This window comes from Chelonia mydas, chromosome 2 (genome assembly GCF_015237465.2).
Source record: "Chelonia mydas isolate rCheMyd1 chromosome 2, rCheMyd1.pri.v2, whole genome shotgun sequence".
NCBI lineage: Eukaryota > Metazoa > Chordata > Testudines > Cheloniidae > Chelonia > Chelonia mydas.
Genome location: NC_057850.1, coordinates 96408834 through 96431242, shown reverse-complemented (window position 1 = coordinate 96431242; position 22409 = coordinate 96408834). Strand labels below are relative to the sequence as shown.

General features: G+C 43.2%; 1 protein-coding gene across 1 annotated transcript; it reads left to right on the top strand.

Annotated features, from left to right (window-relative positions):
• The first annotated feature begins 12264 nt into the window (after positions 1-12264).
• On the top strand, positions 12265-18651 carry CBLN2 (cerebellin 2 precursor). The gene is made up of 4 exons (XM_043539937.1): positions 12265-12980; positions 13962-14486; positions 17104-17223; positions 17532-18651. The coding sequence occupies exons 2-4, from the start codon at positions 14115-14117 to the stop codon at positions 17727-17729; spliced, it is 690 nt and encodes a 229-aa protein (XP_043395872.1). The 5' UTR covers positions 12265-12980; positions 13962-14114; the 3' UTR covers positions 17730-18651.
• The last annotated feature ends 3758 nt before the right edge of the window (positions 18652-22409 follow it).

The following is a 22409-nucleotide window of genomic DNA, read 5'->3' as shown; positions in this document are numbered from 1 at the left end:
AAGTTGTCATTTAATTTTCCAGAGCCAGAAATAGGAATGTGGCTCTGAGGGCCACAGTTTCTTTCATTTTAGAAAAGGATGCTGAAGCAGATTGAACCCAGCTCTTGTTGCCTGTAATTGATGGCTGGCAGATAGGTTACAGTTATGTACAATGCGACGAAGGTTTTCAGAAATGACTAGTACTTTTCTATGCCTGTTTTTGGGTACTCAACCTAAGACAACTGAAAGGAGCCTGATTTCTGGAAAGTACTGACTACCTGACCCTGAAAAACATGCCCCGTTTAAGGTGTTACAGGTCGGGCACCCAAAAATCAAAGCAACAAAGCTTATACATATTACATATTAGTATTGAATATACCTGAAAACAGTGAATCTTCTACTCCATTCATTTACAATTCAGGTCAGAGTTACAAGTTTCTGAAATGCTGAACATAAAACTGACAAACTGAAGTGTTAAGAATGTGACCTGGCATCTGTGACCTCTATTTGTATTTCTATAGGTCATTTTCAAAGAGGTCAGATTCTTACAGGCTAACAAAGGCTCCATAGTGTTTAAAAAAAAAATAGGTACAACACTGTCTTCTGGTCAGGGCTCAGGATAAAAAAAGATGTGGAGTTTCACTTTAAAGTTCTTATTTTCTTTCAAACATAAATTCTTTGGTGCAGCTGCTGGATACTGGTGCTGTTGTAAACACACTGTAAGGGATGGTGACATTAGCAGGCTCACTATCGGATTTGACTGAACAAGCTGGAGAAGCCTGGCAATAAGAATGAGGGCTGTGTCCTCTTTCTACCGTATTTCAAGATCCAATTTTAAGATTCTGTCTTAAAAAATAAACTCCCCGCCCCCCTCCACACACATTCAGGTTTTAGTTCAAAATTAATATAACATTACATAGCAAAATCCCATTGCTAACAAGCTAAGCAAACTAACAAAATCCAACCCACTCATTCATTGTGGCTCTGATATAAAAATACAACCTACGATTTATATAATTAGGGCCCTACCAAATATGCAGCCATGAAAAACCCATCATGGACTGTGAAATCTGGTCTCCCGATGTGAAATCTGGTCTTCTGTGTGCTTTTACCCTATCCTATACGGATTTCATAGGGGAGACCAGGGTTTCTCAAATTGGGGGTCCTGACCCAAAAGTGAATTGGGGGGGTGAGGGGTTCGCGGTATTGCCACCCTGATTTCTGCTCTGCCTTCAAAGCTGAGCAGCCGGAGAGTGGCGGCTGCTGACTAAGGACCCAGCTCTGCAGCCAGCAGCAGAGAAGTGAGAGTGGCAATACCACACCATGCCATCCTTACCTCTGCTATACTGCTGCTGGCAGCGGCTCTGCCTTCAGAGATGGGCTCCTGGCCAGCAGCCGCCACTCTGCAGCTACCCAGCTCTGAAGGCAGCACCATCGCCAGCAGCAACTCAGAAGTAAGGGTAGCAGTACCGCAACCCCCCTACAATAACCTTGCAATCCCCCACCTCCACCCCGCTGCCACCCCGCACCCCCCCCCCCCACAAAGCTTCTTTTTGGGTCAGGACCCCTACAATTACAACGCTGTGAAATGTCAGATTTAAATAGCTGAAATCGTGACATATACAATTTTTAAAATCCTATGACCTTGAAATTGACTAAAATGGGCCGTGAATTTGATAGGGGCTTATAGATAATGCATCTTCAAAGGACTTTACAAACATTGGCCCTGATCCTGAAAAAAAAAAAACACTTACAACCTTGCTTAGCTTTATGCATGTGAATAGTCACACTAGGGTAACTCACTGATGATATAATTATATATGTCATTTAATTACCCCAATCAAGAGAGAATTCAATGGGACAATACACATGCCTAAGCTTTTGCAGGATCAGGACCTTTCACTGAAGTATTTAATTATGTTATTAGAGTTATATTTCAGTTGTGATGTTATATCTGTGAAAAAATAATGGTTTTGAAGTGAGATAAAGTATTGGAAGTTGGTGATAGTTGAAAGTGTGGAGGTATAACATATTTAACATGTGAACATGTACAATATTGGGCATTGGGTATAAATTATAGGAAGCAGTACTTATGCTGTTAAGGCAGGCATCACTGGGTGGCACTGTTACACATTAGTCTTCCAGTCTTTTTGTTAGTGTGCAAGCAAATATTCAGTCATTATAAAACTGACTGTCTTGTTAGTTTTTGTTTTTGTTTATATGAGGTTCTGTTTAGAGGCAGCTGTTCTGTGAAAAGGGAACAGTAGCAGGAGATTTTGCATTCTGCATTGGTCTCTGATTAGAGTCAGTTCTTGAGACAGTGTTGCTATTTGGGAATTGGTTTTGGGTGTTGGGCAGAGATTCCTAAAATAAGGGATTTCCTGCATGCTGTTTGACTATCTCTGTTCCAGGATTGGGGTTTATGTATAAATAGAAGAAATTGGAATATACCGAGAGTCTGTGTCACTGATTTCTCTTCCAATGGAAAGCTGCTCTGCAAGGCCTTGGACAGCTGTTCCTCAGACGAGGGATGATGCTGGTATGAGAATAGGATATTGTGTTGGCAGGGGCAACAAATACAGTACCTTACATTTTTAAAATGCTTTACAAATTTTAATATAATTAACTAATTTTCAAAAACAGTCCTGTAAGGATAAGGAAATTCCATCCTATTTTGGCAGATAAGGAAACTGAGGCCAAACGGTTGACATTTGGCCAAGGCTTCATAAGGAGTCAATATTAGACCCAGGATTAGAACACAGGAGTTCTTTATTCCCAGTCCTTGCTCCCAGTTCCATGTTGCAATCAAAGAGTATACAATATCTGATTCAATGATAGGCAAGACCTACCCTGTCTACCCAGGATCCTCCACAGAAAAGAAGTCAAGACAATCATTTAAACTCCACACAGGCCTTTCAGCTAAAAAAGGCAGCTATATTGATGACTTCGCTGAGCTAGCTCTCATAACAACCCTATAACCAAAATGAGCTCACTGTAACTGATCATGTTGTCAGCAGGAAAAAAGAAAACAAAAACCTCCACACAACTACACTAAAAAGTATTAATCCTGTATTTTCTTTTTCTCTAATTAAGTGCATCTTTTGTGGGAAAATGTGCATGACTGTTTAATTACTATTTTAAATAAAATCAAAAACCTACTTTCTTTTCCTGTTAAAGTCTGGAATTACTTAAAATATAAATAATACATCACAGGAAAATGATGAATGAGGACATACATACATTTTCTCAAGCTTTGCTCTCAGTTACCATGATATACATCTAGCTGTTGCAGTATAATGTTCCACTGTAATAGTCTTAGGCCTGGTCTACACTACGAGTTTGTCAGATTTAGCAGCGTTAAATTGAATTAACCCTGCACCCGTCGACACAATGAAGCCATTTTTTTCTACATAAAGATCTCTTAAAACTGATTTCTGTATTCCTCCCCAACGAGGGGATTAGCACTGAAATCGATATAGCCGTTTCAAATTAGGGTTAGTATGGACACAATTCGAAGGTATTGGCCTCTCGGAGCTATCCCACAGTGCACCATTGTGACCGCTCTGGACAGCACTTTGAACTCGGATGCACTAGCCAGGTGTACAGGAAAAGCCCCGGGAACTTTTGAATCTCATTTCCTGTTTGGCCAGCAAGCTCATCAGCACAGGTGACCATGCAGAGCTCATCAGCAGAGGTAACCATGCAGTCCCAGAATCGAAAAAGAGCTCCGGAATGGACCGAATGGGAGGTACTGGATCTGATCGCTGTATGGGGAGAGGAATCCATGCTATCAGAACTACATTCCAAAAGAAGAAATGCCAAAACATTTCAAAAAATCTCCAAGGCCATGAGGGACAGAGGCTACAGCAGGGATGCAACACAGTGCCATGTGAAACTTAAGGAGCTCAGACAAGCGTACCAGAAAACCAAAGAATCAAACGGATGCTCTGGGACAGAGCCCCAGACATGCTGCTTCTATGCTGAGCTGCATGCAATTCTAGGGGGGGCCGCCACCACTACCCCACCCCTGTCCGTGGACTCCAAGGATGGGATATTCTCCGCCATGCCTGAGGATTTTGTGGACGGGGAAGATGAGGAGGAGGACGAGCTTGAGGACAGCACACAGCACATCTTTTTATCACCCTGACTGAAATACCTTCCCAACCCAACGAAGCCGGAGAAGGGACCTCCGGTGAGTGTACCTTTTTAAGATATAATACATGTTATAAAAGCAAGCATTTTTTAATGATTAAGTAGCCCTGAGGACTTGGGATGCATTCGTGGTCAGTACTGCTACTGGAAAAGTCTGTTAATGTGTCTGGGGATGTAGCGGAAATCCTTCAGGGACATCTCCATGAAGCTCTCCTGGAGGTACTCTAAAAGCCTTTGCAGAAGGTTTCTGGGGAGAGCAGCCTTATTCTGTCCTCCATGGTAGGACACTTTACCACGCCATGCTAGTAGCAAGTAATCTGGTATCATTGCATGACAAAGCCTGGCAGCGTATGGTCCTGGTATTTGCTGGCATTCAAGCAATGTCCGTTCTTTATCTCTCTGTGTTATCCTCAGGAGAGTGATATCGTTCATGGTAACCCGGTTGAAATAGGGGAATTTAATTAAGGGGACGTTCAGAGATGGCCGTTCCTACTGGGGTGTTTGCCTGTGGCTGAAAATAAATCCTTCCGCAGTTAGCCACGCGGTGGGGGGAGGGGGGCATTGGCACTGAGCTGTTCACGTTTGGCTAGCAGAGATCTTCCCTGATACCAGCCACACGGTGGGGTGAGGGGTAAAGCAATCATCCCAGAGAATTAGATGTGTGTGTGGGGGTTAGTTTGGTTTCTGCTGCTGCACATTAACAGGAAAACCGCAGCACTAAATGGCCAACTCAACGTGCTTTGCTTGGTATGGGAGAGGAAGGCGCTGCTGTTATGAAGGTTGCGGAAGCTGAAAGACTATGGCTTACCATGGCTGCCTGCAAGCTGAATTCTGTTGCCCGGCACTGCGTGTGTGATCCCTAACACCAAAGCTGCAGGCACTCAATATAAGATGCAAAATGAGACCTTGTACCAAAATCACATGTGCTATGTAATGTGAATAGTGTTGTTCACCGTGAAAGAGTATAGCCATTGTTCTGTAAAATGTATCTTTTTAAATAATTAACTCCCTTTTTTTCCTCCAGCAGCTGCAAATGTTTCAAGCCTCTCTCCTCCATCCCAAAGGCTATCTCAGATAAGGCAGCAAAAAAAATGCACTTGCAATGAAATGTTCTCTGAGCTCATGCAGTCGTCTGTCACTGACAGAGCTCAGCAGAATGTGTGGAGGGACACAATGGCAGAGTACAGGAAAGTGGCTGATGAAAGTGAGGAGAGGTGGCGGCAGAAAGATCAGAGGAGGCATGAGGCAACGCTGGGGTTACTGCGGGATCAAATGGACGTGCTCCAGCGTCTGATGGAGGTTCATGAATGGCAGCAAGTTCACAGACTGCCGCTGCAGCCCCTGTTTAACTGCCCTCTCTCCTCCCCAAGTTCCACAGCCTCCTCACCCAGACGCCCAAGAACACGGTGGTGGGAGGGTCCAGGCACCCAACAACTCCACCCCAGTGGACAGCCCAAGCAACAGAAGGCTGTCATTCAACAAGTTTTAAAGTGGCCTTTTCCTTCCCTCTTATCCTCCTCCCACACCCCACCTGAGCTACCTTGTGAGTTATTTCCCTATTTTTATAATCAATTAATAAAGAACACATGTTTTTTAAATGATAGTGACTTTATTTCCTTTGCAAGCAAGCTGTGATCAAAGGGGGGAAGGCGGGTGGCTTACAGGGAATTTAGAGTCAACCAAGGGGGTGGGTTTTCATCAAGGAGAAACAAAAAGAAGTGCCAGACAGTACCCTGGCCAGTCATGAAACTGGTTTTTAAAGCTTCTCTAATGTGCAGCACTTCCTGCTGTGCTCTTCTAACTGCCCTGGTGTCTGGCTGCCCTTATTCAGTGGCCAGGCGATTTGCCTGAACCTCCCACCCCACCATAAACATCTCCCCCTTACTTTCACAGAGATTGTGGAGCCCACAGCAAGCAGCAATAACAATGGGAATATTGGTTTTGCTGAGGTCTGAGCGAGTCAGTAAACTGCGCCAGCGACCCTTTAAACATCCAATTGCACAGTCTACCACCATTCTGCACTTGCTCAGCCTATAGTTGAACAGCTCCTTACTACTGTCCAGGGTGCCTATGTATCGCTTCATGAGCCAGGGCATTAAGGGGTAGGCTGGGTCCCCAATGATAACTATAGGCATTTCAACATCCCCAACAGTTATTTTCTGGTCTGGGAAGTAAATCCCTTCCTGCAGCCGTTTAAACAGACCAGAGTTCCTGAAGACGCGAGCGTCATGAACCTTTCCCGGCCATCCCACGTTGATGCTGGTGAAACGTCCCTTGTGATCCACCAATGCTTGCAGCACCATTGAAAAGTACCCTTTGTGGTTTATTTACTGGCTGCCCTGGTGGTCCGTCCCAAGATAGGGATATGCGTTCCATCTATAGCCGCACCACAGTTAGGGAATCCCATTGCAGCAAAGCCATCTAGTATGACCTGCACGTATCCCAGAGTCACTATCTTTGATAGCAGCAGCTCAACGATTGCATTGGCTACTTGCATCACAGCAACCCTCACAGTAGATTTGCCCACTCCAAATTGATTACCGACTGACCGGTAGCTGTCTGGCATTGCAAGCTTCCACAGGGCTATTGCCACTCACTTGCGAACTGGGGGACTGCTCTCATCTTGGTATTCTTGCGCTTCAGGGCAGGGGAAAGCAAGTCACAAAGTTCCATGAAAGTGCCCTTACCCATGCGAAAGTTGCGGAGCCACTGGGAATCATCCCAAACCTGCAACACTATGTGGTTCCACCACTCTGTGCTTGTTTCCCAGGCCCAGAATTGGTGTTCCATGGCATGAGCCTGTCCCAGTAACACCATGATCCCCAAATTGCTGGGGACCGCTGTTTTAGAGAAATCTGTGTTCATGTCCTCATCACTGCGCTGCCGTTGCCTGGTCTTTCAGGTGCTGGTTCTGCATAAATTACACGATAATGCGTGAGGTGTTTACAATGGTCATAACTGCTGCGGTGAGCTGAACAGTCTCCATGCTATGGCGTCTGCTTGGGCAATCCAGGGAAAAGGGCGCGAAATGACTGCTGTTGCTTTCACAGAGGGAAGGAGGTTGACTGATGACATTTACCCATAACCACCCACGACAAATTTTTGGCCCCATCGGGCATTCGGAGCTCAGCCCAGAATTCCAACGGGCAGCAGGGACTGCGGGAACTGTGGGATACCTACCCACAGTGCACTGCTCGGAATGTCGACGCTTGCCACAGTACTGAATTAATGTGCTTAGTGTGGACGCATGCACTCGACTTTATACAATCTGTTCCCAAAATCGACTTCTGTAAAATCGGAGTACTTTCGTAGTGTAGACACGGCCTTAGTATATTAAATCCCCTCACAGCTCATCCTCAGCACTAATGCCTATGCTGTAGCAGAATATGGTGGTATCCCTTTGAAGTAATAACGAGTACATTATAGTTGCAATTTGTTCAAGGTATCAGTTACAGTATGTGAGGGAGTAGCATAATAGTTAACTTCTGTAATAAGAATTCATTCAAATATCACAAACAACCCATATTTCATAGCAATGCTATCATTAGAGGGTTGTGCAGAATTTCACCTCTGTGGAATTTGAATGATGAAATGTACAAGAACAACTGAAAACACATTTTATAGCATTTGAACAAAAGAATTACCATAGGTAAGTTAACTAAAGGTAGGCTTGTCAGAATTTGATTTTTTAATATAATTTTGACGGATAATATCTATGTTTATTTTTAAGTATTTTTTTCTATTTGTAATCAATTTAAGCTTCATCATTGCATAAGATTATGGGTGTTAAGCTTTTATATTTTTATCTATTTAACATTTCACAGCTGCAGGAAATTATGGGAGAGAGGCATCACACAGTAGACCTTCAGATTCACAAAGTTAGAGCTTTGTAACCATCAAACCACAAATTGTTGACATTGGATGTCAAAATATCGAGTGGGTATTCTTAAATCAAACTCTAATAAGTTCTCATGCAGCATTTTTTTTTATATTGCCTATCTGTAAATTTCTATGATCATCCATGGAAATATTTTTTCATCAGTTTGTGTGTATACAGAGAAGTTGACCTTTGCTGATCTTTACCAATAAAAATATAATCCTTCCAAGCCTAACTAAAGGCAATTGTCCTGTTGAGGGCCTCTGTAACAGTTTCACTACCCTGCAATGAGCTCATATATATATAAGAAAGTTGGTCTTATTCAAGTACTTGTGAAGGTTAAGAGTCAAGACTATATATAATGTTGATATCAAGGAATTCTGATGTTGTAACAGTAACCAAAAATGCCATTAAAATAGGTCATCGGGTGCCTGAGATGTTTACATAACCTTATCATAGTTTTCCACTCTTGTTTTCTTTAAAGAAGGGTCCAAATGATGACCTCAGATTCATTAATTCACAATTGTATGGTGTATTTTTATTAATTACTTCCATTTAGGAGAGCATTCGAGACTTTTTGGATTAAAAGACACTTTCAAGCTTCAAAACTGACCACCATCTTGGATTTGTATTGCAATTCGAAAAGAAGTCTCCCGATGAAGATTTTAAAAAAAGGTTTCTTTTAATCAGTAAAAATCTTTCTTAGGCATTTTTTTTTAAATGATAAAGTGTGATTTTTTCCATGTGAAGACAAACCTTGAAATGATTTCATAAATGGGCATAACCTCTCAAGGAGGAAGTTTAATTTTAACTTCAGGTTTGAAGCTTCAGAAATAGCCATGATGATGTCCTCCACCTCAGAAGGAAATACAACATGCAAAGACTGCTGTGTAGCGCACTGGGAGTCAGGAAGCTAAATAAAGTGAGTGCTTTCTAACAGTAATTTATCTGGAAAAAATGTTTATTTACATGTTGAAAAAAATATAGATATTACATTATCAGGGAACTACATATTTGCTTCTTATAAATATATACCTTTCCTGTTATGAACTACCATAGATACGATGCAGGCTGTTTATCCTACCTGGCAGTGATTTTGTTTTATTTCTTTGCTGTAACTACTAACCTCCCCTGATGGATAGATATTGCCACTCTTAGGCTTGAGCCTGGTGTCTTTTACTTACACGAATAGCCTTTGTGAAGTTAATGGCTATTCACGTGTAAAGTGGGGGGAGGGGGGAAAGAGATTTAAGTGCGGCTCAGGGAAGATGAATTTCTCTTTAGAGATAATAGTGACATCACCATGCTTCCTTTATAAATACCAACAGATTGGATTTCAGTGTTGTGCTTCTAAAGAGAAAGGGGTCAATTCTGATGTTAGTGTAACTCCTTTTGCTCCTGAATTACACCAGTGTGACCAGATTCAGGCTTGAATGTCCCTCAAAAGTCTATGTAATTAAGTTTCTGTATGTAGCAATCTAACAATTAGCCAGTTTAACAAAGAATATGACAGTCTTCCACACCATGGACAATCAAAAAAGTGTTTCTGTGTCCTTGCCAAAAGCTTCTTCCAGTGTTTGGGGAGAAGGATTCACCTGAAAGAGACTTTTTAAAAAATATATTTTCCTGTGGTTGCTGTGTCTGTCCCACTCTGTAACACCAAAACTTTGCATTTAAATTACTAAAATAATTTCAAAAATTGATATTTTCTGTTGGCAGCTAGTGGCACATTTTGTTATGAGTTAATGCAAGGGAAACATTTTAGAGTTATTGATCAAGAACTCTTACAACTTGAAGACTGTATGATTCAGCAGATAAGGTGAGAAACCTTTTACCTTTAGATCACTGGTTTAAATCTGACCCAGGTTAGTACTGACTTAAAAAAATGACCCCAAAGAAATGAGGTGGTGGTCTCAGTTCAATTTCTAATAGACATCATAAAAACCACCACCACATCCGGAACTGACTGCTTTGCTGGAACTCTTAGCAGAATGGCCAATGAGTTAAGAGCAGGTATTAACTCTGTTCTCCTTAAAGGGCCCTCCAACCAGGGAAGGGACATGTTGACAGAAAAGGTGTGAGGGAATTTACACTGCTGCTGTCAGTGCTCTACCTGTTCTGTGCATAGGGAGAGGACTTACGTTTCTAGGGTTGTCAATTTGGCACCTTTCATGAGCAACAAATTAACAAAGGGGCGGGGGGGGGAGGAGGGCTGGGCTGAGAGTCCTAAAATTAAACCTATCTGTTTTATTTTGTATTTATTTATTTTAAAGAACATTTTCTGCTGTCACCCCATAATTCAGTGAACTACATTTACTTTTACATTTACATTTCATTTCAAAATTTAAAAGTTTAGCATTACCACCTAAAAAGAAAGAAATTGGAAAAGTGCTGATGTCAGCCACTGATCTCCATGCTGACTGCATGTTCATCTGTGTCAAGATAACGTTGTCGTATTGGGAGCCCTGTTTCCTAATGATTACCTCCATAATTATATAACTAAATATCTGGCCCAAAAGAAAACATGGTTTTATTCTCCTATTCTTCATTCACTTTGATGCTGGGAGAGCCTCTACTGGTGATGTTATAACAGAGATGGTTAATGGTACTAACCTGCTTTGTAAAGCATTTTGAAATCTGCTGATTAAAAGTGCTATGTAAGAGCTAGGTATTATTATTAACTATTTTAAAAATGAGGTAATTCAGCTAGTAATCACAGGTCAGATTGTGCACCCATACAAGGACAGCTACAGTGGAAAAAAGAGGGCATCAGGAGTCTCTGGCCCTTATGCCACATGCCATGGATGGCTGCAGGAGTGTGTGTGTGTGTGTGTGGGGGGGGGGAGTTGCAAGGACAGTGAGGCGGAGCTGATCCTCAATTTAGGAAGTAATCAACATAGATTGTGAAGTCCTTGGAACAGAGATTGTCTTTTGGTTCTGTGTTTGTACAGTGTACAAGGAAGTTCTGGTCTATGACGGGCCTGAGGCACTATCACTATATACATACTAGCTGCCCGCCAGAACTAGGCCAACATGTGGTGGGTAGGGGTGATTTAGGAGGGCATCCCTGTAAGAATTTCAGTGGCGTGGCCCTTCCCACACTCTCCTACAACATTGGATAATTCTTTAAGGCCACAATCTGGCCCTTGCTTTGGGTTTCTGATATTTGCTAATGCTGTATATTTTCAGCTTCCTAGTTTCATTGCCACCACCCACAAGAGGATGACTATCCAATAACATAATTTTATGCTGCATCTGAAATTAAATGTTCCTTTGTGATAACAATCTATATGTTTGGAATTCCTGGCACATTACTTAGCTGTGATTTTTAGGGCACAATTAATTTCTGGACGCAAACCATCACATAGACACCCATAAAAGCTCCCTACATGTGGTTAAATCAGGACATTGAAGCTGAATACTTACTTCCCATTCATTTCTGAGAAAATTTTGCCATTGATATATAACTGTAAATTGTGCCCTACTGGGGAGCATTAGACAGTTATCAGTTGTTAATTAGTGACTTATGTAAAGTGTTCTGATATTTATTTTCCTATGCTGAAATCTAAGTAGTGGGATCTTAAAAAAATGTCAAAAAATACGATTTTTTTCAAAGTATTTTTAAATGTTGCTTTAGCAAGAGGGCTCATCTTTAAAGCTTTCCTTTGCTCTGCCTATTTTCAGCAATAACCACTTAGCAGCAGCACTGAGATGTGCGAATATTTTGCAGCCAGTAATCACTGATGCTAACTTTGACTGTAACACACATCACCATGGCAGTTTTCAGAGTAGCAGCTGTGTTAGTCTGTATCCGCAAAGAGAAAAGGAGGACTTGTGGCACCTTAGAGACTAACAAATTTATTTGCGCATAAGCTTTCCTGAGCTACAGCTTACTTCATTGGATGCATTCAGGGAAAAATACAGTGGGGAGATTTTGTTGGCTTTGTAAAGCAGTAGGGCTCTGCAAGCCTCCCAGATCTCACTGAGGGGAAAAGGGGAGGAGAAAACTTAGTTTAAGGGTTAGAGCTCTGCCCTGTTTTTCTCTCCCCCCTCCCCCCGAATTCCCGAGCTGCTGCTGCTCTTTCTAAGGCAAAAGGCCCCCTCCCTTCCTGATACCCACAGGGACGCATCCCGTCGCAAAGGCGACGCTAGGTGGCACTCTGCAACCGCGGTTGGCATGCGGGGCAGCCTATTTCCAGAGACAGCTGCACGGGGTGTGTGTGTGTGAGTGTCCATGGGATGCCAGGGCGCAGGAATAAGCGCTGTAATAAATGAGGAGCTAGTGCCTAAGCGAAGAGCGGGCTTTAAAGGGACAGAGACAGGAACCCGGGGGGGCTCGCCCTCCTTTAGGCTGCGCCCAGGGCTGAAACTGAAGTGCTCTCTCCGCAGTGTGATTTGCACTAGGAATGGATTTCACCCTGGGGGCTGCCCCCGCATCTTGCAGTTACAACTGAACCGGGGCGCGGGCTCTAAAAGCAAAGAAGGAATCATCGGGACGCCCCTGTCTGTCTCTAGGGCGCGTGCAGCTTTCCACGCGTGCAGCCGGTTTCTCCTGCGGGAGAGTTTCTCCCGTTTTGTGTTTTCCCCTCTGCGGGGGGGGTTGGCTCTGGTGTAAACGCGGCTCGCTGCCGCTGCAGAGCGTTAGCCGCCCGCTCTGACCCTTGCCAGGACCCTCCAGCTAGGACGATCTATTCCGGGCAGGGCTGGGAGGTGTGAGCCTGCGAGGGTGGGGTGTCTTACCGGCGTGGTCTCCAGCCCCTCTGCCCGGCGTGTGAGGCAGTGACGGGTGTCAGTGTGCGTGTGAAAGAGGGAGGGAGGAAAGGGGGGGTTGCTGGCAATGGGCGGGAGAGAATGAGGCGAGCCCTGCTTCCTTTTCTTTCCGCCAGCACCATCTCAGCTCATTGTCTCTAAGCCATGCAACTTCGCGGACAGCTACCTAGCCAGCCCTACGCTCCCATCATGGACCTGCCAGGTAACCAACAACATCCCGACGCTAGCTGGTCCACTTAAAATAACGCATCGACCATGGGGAGGAGGGGATGGGGTAGATTCTCGGGAGAGGTGGGATACATCACTGCGATTTTAATTCGTGTTGAAGAGGGAGGGTAACTGAGATGCAACTTCTCCGAAAGAATCGAAATGCCATTTGGTTTCCTAGGCTGGAGGGCTGGGGGGGATTTCTTAGTCTTTCTTTCCCCTCCCGAGAGTCTAATGAACCGGTACATTTCAAACGGGCACCCTACCGATCACAGCTCAGCTGGCCTGTGGAATCGATTAAAAGTAGAAATTGGTGCCCGTGCCTAAAGTCTCCGTAATTCAGAAGAAAGTGTTTGCCGCAAACGGGGGCTTGGAAAGAGAGCTCAGCAACGTCGGGAATATACCGGCGCTTGGCTTCGCAGTAGGAAGGGGGTTGTATTGTTGATTGTATTGTTTATTAGTGCCTGTGAAATCCTGGGGCTAACACAAGCGAGCGCCTTGGCTGTGAAGCTCCTCGGGCTCCCGGCGCTTTGCGAGCCCGGCGGGAGAACCTGCGGCGATCGCACCTTAGCAGCTGTGACACAAAGTCAGGCTGTGGGCGCTTCAGTGGTGGTTTAAACACCCGCCTTCCGCGAGGGGGATCAAAGGCGAGTTGGGGATCGGTCGATAGGGTTGAGCTGCCTTGATTTCGAGGGGAGTAAGCACAAATAAATACAACCACCGTGCGCTTTACCTTCCCATCTCAAACTGCGGTGGGACTGTGGCAGCACCCGCCTCCCGGGGGGGTGGGGGAGACATCTGGCCTGGCACTTAGGCATCTCCTGGACCTGTTGTGCCCACTTAGTGACACCCTGCAAGGGAGGGAGGCGGGCGCGCGCTCGCCGGGCGGTGCTGGGCTCGCCGGGGGCTAGTGCTGTGTGCGCCTGTCCCTGTTCTCCCGGGAGCGGGGGCTGATTGCTCTCTTTGCCGTTGCCAGGCTGTGTGCCGCCCGCCCTGTGAGGACGCCTCATTGCCCTGCCCGGAGGACTCGGACTCGGACTCGGATCTTGTCCCCCAGCCAGCTGCCCCGCAGAGAGAACAGGGGAGGAAACAGGCGCAGCTCCCCCCCCCCGGCCCCCTTTGCGCCCTGATGCCGGCGCCGAGCCGGAGCGGGAGCAGCTGCTGGCCCCTGCCGAAGATGCCGGGGCTCGGGCGGCGGGGGGCGCTGCCGGAGCCCGCGGGCTGCTGCTCCTGCCTGGCGGCGGCGCTGGCCCTGCTCCTGCTGCTGCTGCTGCCCGCCGGCCGCCCGGTGCGTGCGCAGAACGACACGGAGCCCATCGTGCTGGAGGGCAAGTGCCTGGTGGTTTGCGACTCCAGCCCCTCGGCGGACGGGGCCATCACCTCCTCCTTGGGGATCTCGGTGCGCTCGGGCAGCGCCAAGGTGGCCTTCTCGGCCACCCGGAGCACCAACCACGAGCCGTCGGAGATGAGCAACCGCACCATGACCATCTACTTCGACCAGGTCAGCCAGCTCCTGCTGTAGCCTGCCCCCTCCCCTGGGGCTGCTGCACCTCCACCCCGCCATCGCTAGCCGCCCAGACCCTCCCCACTTACTGCCCCCCCCCCCCCCCCCCCCCCCCCCCCCCCGGTGCGGTCCCCTCGCCCGCATCCCAGCCACTGCGTGGAGTTTGCAGACAGCATCCCCCCGGCTGAGCAACTTCATCCTCCCGAGGAAGCGTTTGCATTTTCATTATTCCTGCTCCATAATATAGGCTTCTGCTTCGCATTTCTATGGCGCCTCCCAGGCAAGGATCCCAAAGCTCCCAGCAAACCTTTTCTGATGGGAGTTAAAGGGGGCCAGGGCGCACAGGTTCCAGACCTCAGGCCAGCAGGGCGTCCAGGGTAGCAACCCCGGTGCTCACGGCGAGTCAGGGAATCTGCCGATTCCGAGTGTATTTGGCAGAGTTACCGCGTCTCCCTTGGGTGAAGGGTGTTTCCTGTCCTGTGGTGTCAAAGTAGTCAAGCGATGCGTAGCGAAGGAGTAGGGTAATTTTGCAGGATTTATATACAGTGCAGAATGGCGATACTGTGTCAGAAGGCACCCTGAGCTCATTCTGTTCCCATCGTGTCTTTCCTGTGTGGCTCCCCCCTACCGTTTCGCAGGATTTCCCGATTTTTAATGCTGCCACGGGAATTGTTTCGTGTTCGGATTAACGAACGTGTTGAACATCTGCAACTTTATTTATTCTGTTGCATATGGATCTAGAACTCGTTAGTATCTTAAACAAAAACACACACCCCGCCGCAAAAAACCCTCTCTCTCTCTAAATCTGAATCAGTTACAAGTTTAACTGAGGAGTCTCGACCATGCCCTTTGATATCAGAGAGAGATTTCTGTACGTCGTTGATTGTATATCTTTGGCTATCATCAGTTTGTTCCTGTAACTTCATCTCCATTTTTCCACAGTAATGAAGCTATTTTCTTTTTCCTGGTGGTGTTCATTTTTTTCTTTAGTTCATTAGGGCAAATGGTGGGGGTTAAGGTTTTGATTTTTTTTTTTTTTAGGGGCTGTTGCTTTTTAATTTTATCCATAATTTCAGTTCAGAGGCGAAAAAGGCAAAACAAGGATTGCAGCCTGTAAATCTAATAGTCTGATAGAAAATTTTGAAAAGGGAGAGAACTGATGTTTGATATGCCTACTGGCTAGACCCCTTCTTCCCTCTCCCCTTCATCGTCTCAACCCCTCAAATATAAAACACTCCGGACTGGGATCACCAGTCATCTGAGCAGTACGTTGAGAAATAAAGGGAAATGGGAAGGAAGGAAGGAAGGGCTTAATAGGACTCTGACTGTTTTTTTCCCCTCTTTCCTCCTTTTAATGACTCTCTTATCTTAACAAGCACAGGGAATGGTAATCCATAGAATATTGAGAGATTGGATAGAGCCAGGGTGGGGATGAAAAACAAGAAAGACATTCGGAAACCCCTTTTGAAACATTCAGCCAGGTTCATAGTTGTGTTTTGCTTTGGGTTGTCTAATCTGCCTGGGTTTTATTGTTTTTTAAACAGCTTTTCTCAACTGAATTTGGAAAGACTGAAATTTACTACTTGCCTAGTTATAGATAATGAAACATGGGCACATTCACTATACAGTGTGGGTTTTATCCGTGCCCAGTTAAAACACCCAAACAGTTTGTAGGTAGATTTCTGAGAGAGGAGATTGGGCAGAAGAATTGGGGGCCTGATCTTGATCCCATTGACTTCAATGCAAGTTTCATCATTAACTTTAGTGGAAGCAGGAGTGGGCCTCTCTTGCAATGACTGTGTAGATGTTGGTATTTTGTGAATGTGATTTCCTCTTAATTGTAAATATGGCAAATTGGGAGCATTCGGGGGGGGGGGGGCACGGGGATGGATGGACAGTAACAAACCCCAAACAGTTTCTTCCCATAGATTCTCTCCTGCCCCTTTCCACTTGGTAAAATGGTTTGGCTGATTAACTTGGCGTAGAAGGTCACCTTACCTCATTCTAATTGTACAAGTGCACTCCCTTGCAACAGTCTTCACTATTCCTTATGCCAGGTTCTGAGACGGCCAGAGCTTCTTCCTGTGGATATAATGCATCCCACTTATTTATTCAAGTCAGTTATAATTGGTACCAACCCTCCAGAGGAAGAGAAAGAGAGGAGTGAATTGGCAGAAATGATATATAATTCCTCCATCCTTGCACTCAGCTGCAACATGTTCAAGTCCTATTTTGTTATGTATTTGTTTAACACGTTAAACTTAGGGAATAATTAGTTCCAAAACTGCCGTATAAAAATCCATTGCACATTTACTTGACAGTTACTATTCTCTTCTTTTTGTCTATCAGTGATAATATGCCTTCCCCTCCTTTACTTTACTTAGGGTGTGGTGTTTTCACTCAGTTTAACAGGGTCTGGGTTCATCACTATGTTAATAAATCACTTTATGAACTACAATACTTTTTAAATGCCTTGGAAATTGACTCCTTCCCCCTGCAGTATGGTTTAATTGTATTGCAATTACCATTTCCAATAGGCTTTATATAGGTCATGGAGCTGATGCAGATTTTTTTTGGCACTTAACTGATTTGTTTTTGTTTGTTTGCTTTCTAGGTATTAGTTAATATTGGCAACCATTTTGATCTTGCTTCCAGTATATTTGTAGCACCAAGAAAAGGGATTTATAGTTTCAGTTTCCACGTGGTCAAGGTCTATAACAGACAAACTATCCAGGTGGGTAGTAATTTAAACACTCCATAGAAGATTCTTCATTCCTGTACTCTCTTTGCTTTAAAATTTGGATCTATGAACACTAGTTAGTATGTAAAAAAACACAATCAGTGAAGAATTTATACATTTACTGTTTATTAAAGTGAACATTTTGTCTGCTGTATAAAATGATGGAATGAAATAAGAATAATCATTGATTACTTTTTGATTAACTCAAACCTGTTGCTTTTGAGTGTGAAAGGTTAATGAAGTGCATAAACAAAAATTACTTAATATTGAGAAAACTCAGATTTTGTCTCTTTGCATTTTAGGTAAGTTTAATGCAAAACGGCTACCCAGTGATTTCAGCTTTTGCAGGGGATCAAGATGTCACCAGAGAAGCAGCCAGCAATGGAGTCTTGCTCCACATGGAGAGAGAAGACAAAGTGCATCTCAAACTGGAAAGGGGTAACCTCATGGGAGGGTGGAAATACTCGACCTTTTCTGGCTTCTTAGTCTTTCCACTATAAAGAAAGACCAAATAAGAGCCAGATTCTTGAGCTAGAACAAGGATTGAGTCTTTAATGACACCCTGAACTTGGCAGAACATGATAATATTTCCAACCACGCAGTCAGACTGTCATGGTAGAAGAATGATAACCTTCTAAACTCCAATATTTGCTTTGAATATTGACAATTCCTCGGGAAACCTGCGCCTCTAATTAGTTTTAGACGACAGTGATCTTTAGGAGAAATGAAATTATCGACCTGAGCAATTTGTACCTGTGATTGTAAAGTCAATTTTGGATTTTATTGTGGGGATCATTGACTTTTTTTCTTTCTTTCTGTTGTTGTTGTTATCCTGATGAGACAAGTAACTCGGACCACACAATCACTTGTCAAAGGCTCACTCCAGAGCCAGAAGAATCCACCACCTGATGAAGTGTTCTTTCAATGATTTTTTCTTTGTGTTGTATAGCCTTAAGAAAAAAAAGAAAAAGAAAAAATGGCTTCAGTCTCAGTCCTGTATTTTCTGGGGGAGGGGGAATTCTGGACATTATTGTGTCAAGAAGTGCTTTATCCAGTGAAGCAAAATTTGCACGATTGGAACCTATTTTGTTTTGTGTTGTTCATATTTTTCATCAACAACTTATTTTTGTTTTCTGATTTTTTGTGCTAAAAATTGTAAGCTAGATTGATCGATAAGACAAAACAAAGCACATATATACTTTGTAGCTTCAAGTAAAACTAACCAATGAACAATTCTATCTGCACTTTTCAAATGATCTTTACAGATGCATTTAGAGAGGGAGCTATGTGATCCTTGAGTTATAACCTCAAATCCGTAAAGAAACTGACATTTCTGAATTATCCTGACATTTCTAGAAGCAACAGTAGAGGCTTTGAATATCTTATCTGACCACACCTAAAATATATTATTTCTTTGCATTACTGAGTGTATTTTGGTGCTTTTATCTGATACATATTTATTATATGTGTTCATTTATGCTTGAGTACAGTTTGTGGGAGCACAAAAGATGACAGACCAAACTCCTTCCTCTCCAAGTTAAATAAAATAAGATCCCTGTTTTCCCGCTCTAGGATCAAGTATATCACCAGTTACCGCTGGTATTTTTGACAGCATATGGGAATAGGATGTCAGAGGCCTGAGGCTGTGAAACTGGTTGAAGGTTTATATAGCATCAGTGAATGCACCACCCATTATACCATTTTTTTTTATTTATTTATTGTCTGTATATGCTTTTCCTCTTAGCACATGGAGTCCAAAGAGATCTGGGTGCAGACTCCATCAGGTACAGTATTCCAGGAAAAGTCATTGATTCCAAATGATAAAAGACGAAACCTCAGGTTGAATTCAAATTCATCCTTTTTCCGTCAATGTAACCAAAATGCTGGCTAACTTAAGATTCAGAATAAATGGGTTTGATGTCCATCTTGCTTCTTCACTTCTATCTATAAGGGTCAGAGTATTACATTGTGTACTTTGGAAATACTGCAGTTCTTGCTCATTTTGCTCATTGGAGGGATTTTATTTTATTTGTCTTGCCATTAAATCTGTAAGTAATTCGAGTATTTAATTTTTATATTTTGTCAGGTTCGCCCCCCACTGCAAACATAATGCAAAGACATTTGCAGCATGTTAATGGCGGACATAGTGCATTTCAAAATTATGATGGCCCTGTTGTTTTCATTGTAAATTTATCATTAAAGGACACTGCCCATTTTTAAAAAAATCATATTCTTTAAAAAACAAACCAACCTTACCTGTGTTTGCTCTAATACCTCAGATTATTAAAACTGAAATAACTTTAAAAAGCTACTGTATTTTCACCATCTATGCTGTTTGTTTACTTTTGGCACTTCACCTAGCTTGGCTAAGGAAAAAAAGACTGGTCAGTGTAGTTTTTGTTTTTAGTCAGTTACACTTTTTGGTTCTCGTACACTGCTGCAATTATTTGGTTACAAACTCTTCAGGGGAATGTTTAAATCAAGGGGGGAACTATTTCAATTAGAATAAAAAGAAATAATGAAAACAATTTTATAAAAATTAGATAGTGCAAACCCACTTGTTTCTTTTATCTAATTTTTGGGTATAAAAGACCTGACAGACTCCTTTGAACAAGCAGACACTGAAATGGGAGCAAGTTACTGAGCTTAGAGTTTCTAAGATATCCTCTCAGATTTGTTTCCAAATTCTGTTTACCATAATCAAGTGTGCAGTCCCATTGACCTCAGTGTGGTTATTCATGTAAGTAGTGTGAGCATGATCAAGCCCTGAGTCTTGCCTCAGCCAAGAGATTCCAATTAAGAGGAGGACCCCTTCCCAAAACTAGAGATATTCTGGCAAGTTACTTAGGCCACTGTGAGTGCAGAATATGCATTAGAATCTCCTTTTTCCTTTCAAGTGCATCACCTCTACCTTGTCCATTTATTTAAAAATAATGGATAGATCATGCTTTCAATCTGTCTCTGAGGTGGAGGAAGGGCTCTGGTTTATTATTCATTTCCCTATTGTTTCATTCCAAGTCTTGTGTCCTGGTACGAAGGGATGGAGTTAGGAAACCTATATAAAATGCTAAATTAAAGGCAAACTGAATAGCATGTTCTTATTCTGCACTAACTATACTGAGAACAGTTTTTCTCTTCCCAGAGAATTCTCTGTAATTGTTAGCTTTCTCCCCTCTCTGTTTTACTAAAATAGTTTCTAAGTCTGTAGAGGGCCAAGTCTGGCTTTCATTGAAGTCATTGGGTGCATCAGTGGTAAATGGAATATCTCAATATCTGTATCAGAGAGATGAGACATACATTGTGGAACTCAACAAAAAAAATAAACTAAACTTGCTAAAGAGACCCTAATACAGTAGTCATGGACAGTAAATTTAGTTTAATAGTGATTGATGAAAATAACTTTATTTCATATTGGATGCAATTTAAGGTTGGCCTAAATGACGTTGTAAATGTCATGTTGGTAAGCAGTGTGAGAGTTAGTAAGTGTAAACATACTCCTTAAGAGAGCAGAGTAATGGGATCATAACAGGAATAGCGACCAACAGGAGTAATTAAGAAAGGTGAGATCAGGCAGGCCTCCTGCAGCTCTAGTAGAAAAGCTTTAGCTCCCTGTTTTTCTTCAGTGGTGCCCGTTGGACGGTGGAAACAGGAGCTGCATTAGGAAAAGAGAAATATTGTCAGTGTACCTTGTTCAGCTCCTCTAGCACTGTGACAAGTACAAGCCGAGTCTGAACTTGACCCTTCAACATGCTGTGTGCCCTCAACTTCTATTGAAAGCAGAGGGAGTAAAAAGTCCCTCAGAAGTGGTCAGCACCTTGCAGCATTGACCTGCTTATGCAGAAACCATCCTCCCAACCAACCAATCAAAAAAACACATCAAGGAAATGCTCATGAGTTACATTGTGTTTGTCTGTTTTATCTTTTCTGCCTTTAAACAGGAATATCCAGTTTCTATTGGAGAAGCTTCTATTTATACTTGACCAAATTGGCAAAGTGTATGATAGACTTAAAAAACGCAGCATCATTAATGAGCTAGTTATATCATTTTCATGGGTAATGATTTGTCAGTATAAAGTCTCTGAAAATAATATTTACTATAAATATGTTAAAAGTACAGTGCATGTCCATGGGACAATTTGCATTTCTAGGCAGTGGGACCACTTGCCAACCTAGTATAAAGTAGCGTGATTCCCCCATTGGCTCTAGTGTTGTATTTGGCCTAATAGAATATCAGGGTTGGAAGGGACCTCAGGAGGTCATCTAGTCCAACCCCCTCCTCAAAGCAGGACCAATTCCCAATTTTTGCCCCACATCCCTAAATGGCCCCTTCAAGGACTGAGCTCACAACCCTGCGTTTAGCAGGCCAATGCTCAAGCCACTGAGCTATCCCTCCTCCCTAATTTTGATAGACCAGACTCTTACTTTGATTATGCAGTTTCATGAATAAAAATGATTGAAATATTGCTTTATGATCAGTGATTACCTGTTAAAAAGATAAGGGTACATTGTTATAACCTCTTGGGGTTAAGGTGAGTGAGGTAATATCTTTTATTGGACCAACTTCTGTTGGTGAGAGAGACAAGTACACCACAACCACAATTATATACAGAAAGGCTGGTTGGACTTAACACAGCACTTAACATTTGATTTAATGTTTTTATAATCAAGGATCAGCAAAATGAAAGTCTGCTTTCTTAGCAAAATAAATAAATTATTTTCTGAATGAAAAGGCCAGTCTTGCTTTCCTTTCTCATAAGAGTAATTCTGTTGATATAAATGGGACTATTTGCTTGAATAAGGTGGGCAAGATTTGGCCTGAATTGGGGAAGTGTAGACTTTTGTCAGAGTCTGATCCTGCTTACTTTTAAAATAAGTGGCAATAATTTTTTTGACTTCAGTGGGAACCCTACCTGCTGCAATTTAAAAGTGTTACGGTATTGATCATAATCCTGCCAAAGCAACCCAAGTACTGGAGAAACTCCTTTAACTCATTGTGTTACAAATCCATCTTCAAAACAAGCACCTTTCTGGTTTTAAACAACTTTATAAGCCATATAGCTGCTTTTTTTTTTCCCTGTTAGCCCTTATTGGTGCCACCCAAAATGAAGCTGTTATGTTTATATCATGCTTTGCTGAACTTTACCATGAAAATATGTGGCATATGTGGAGTTCACATAACA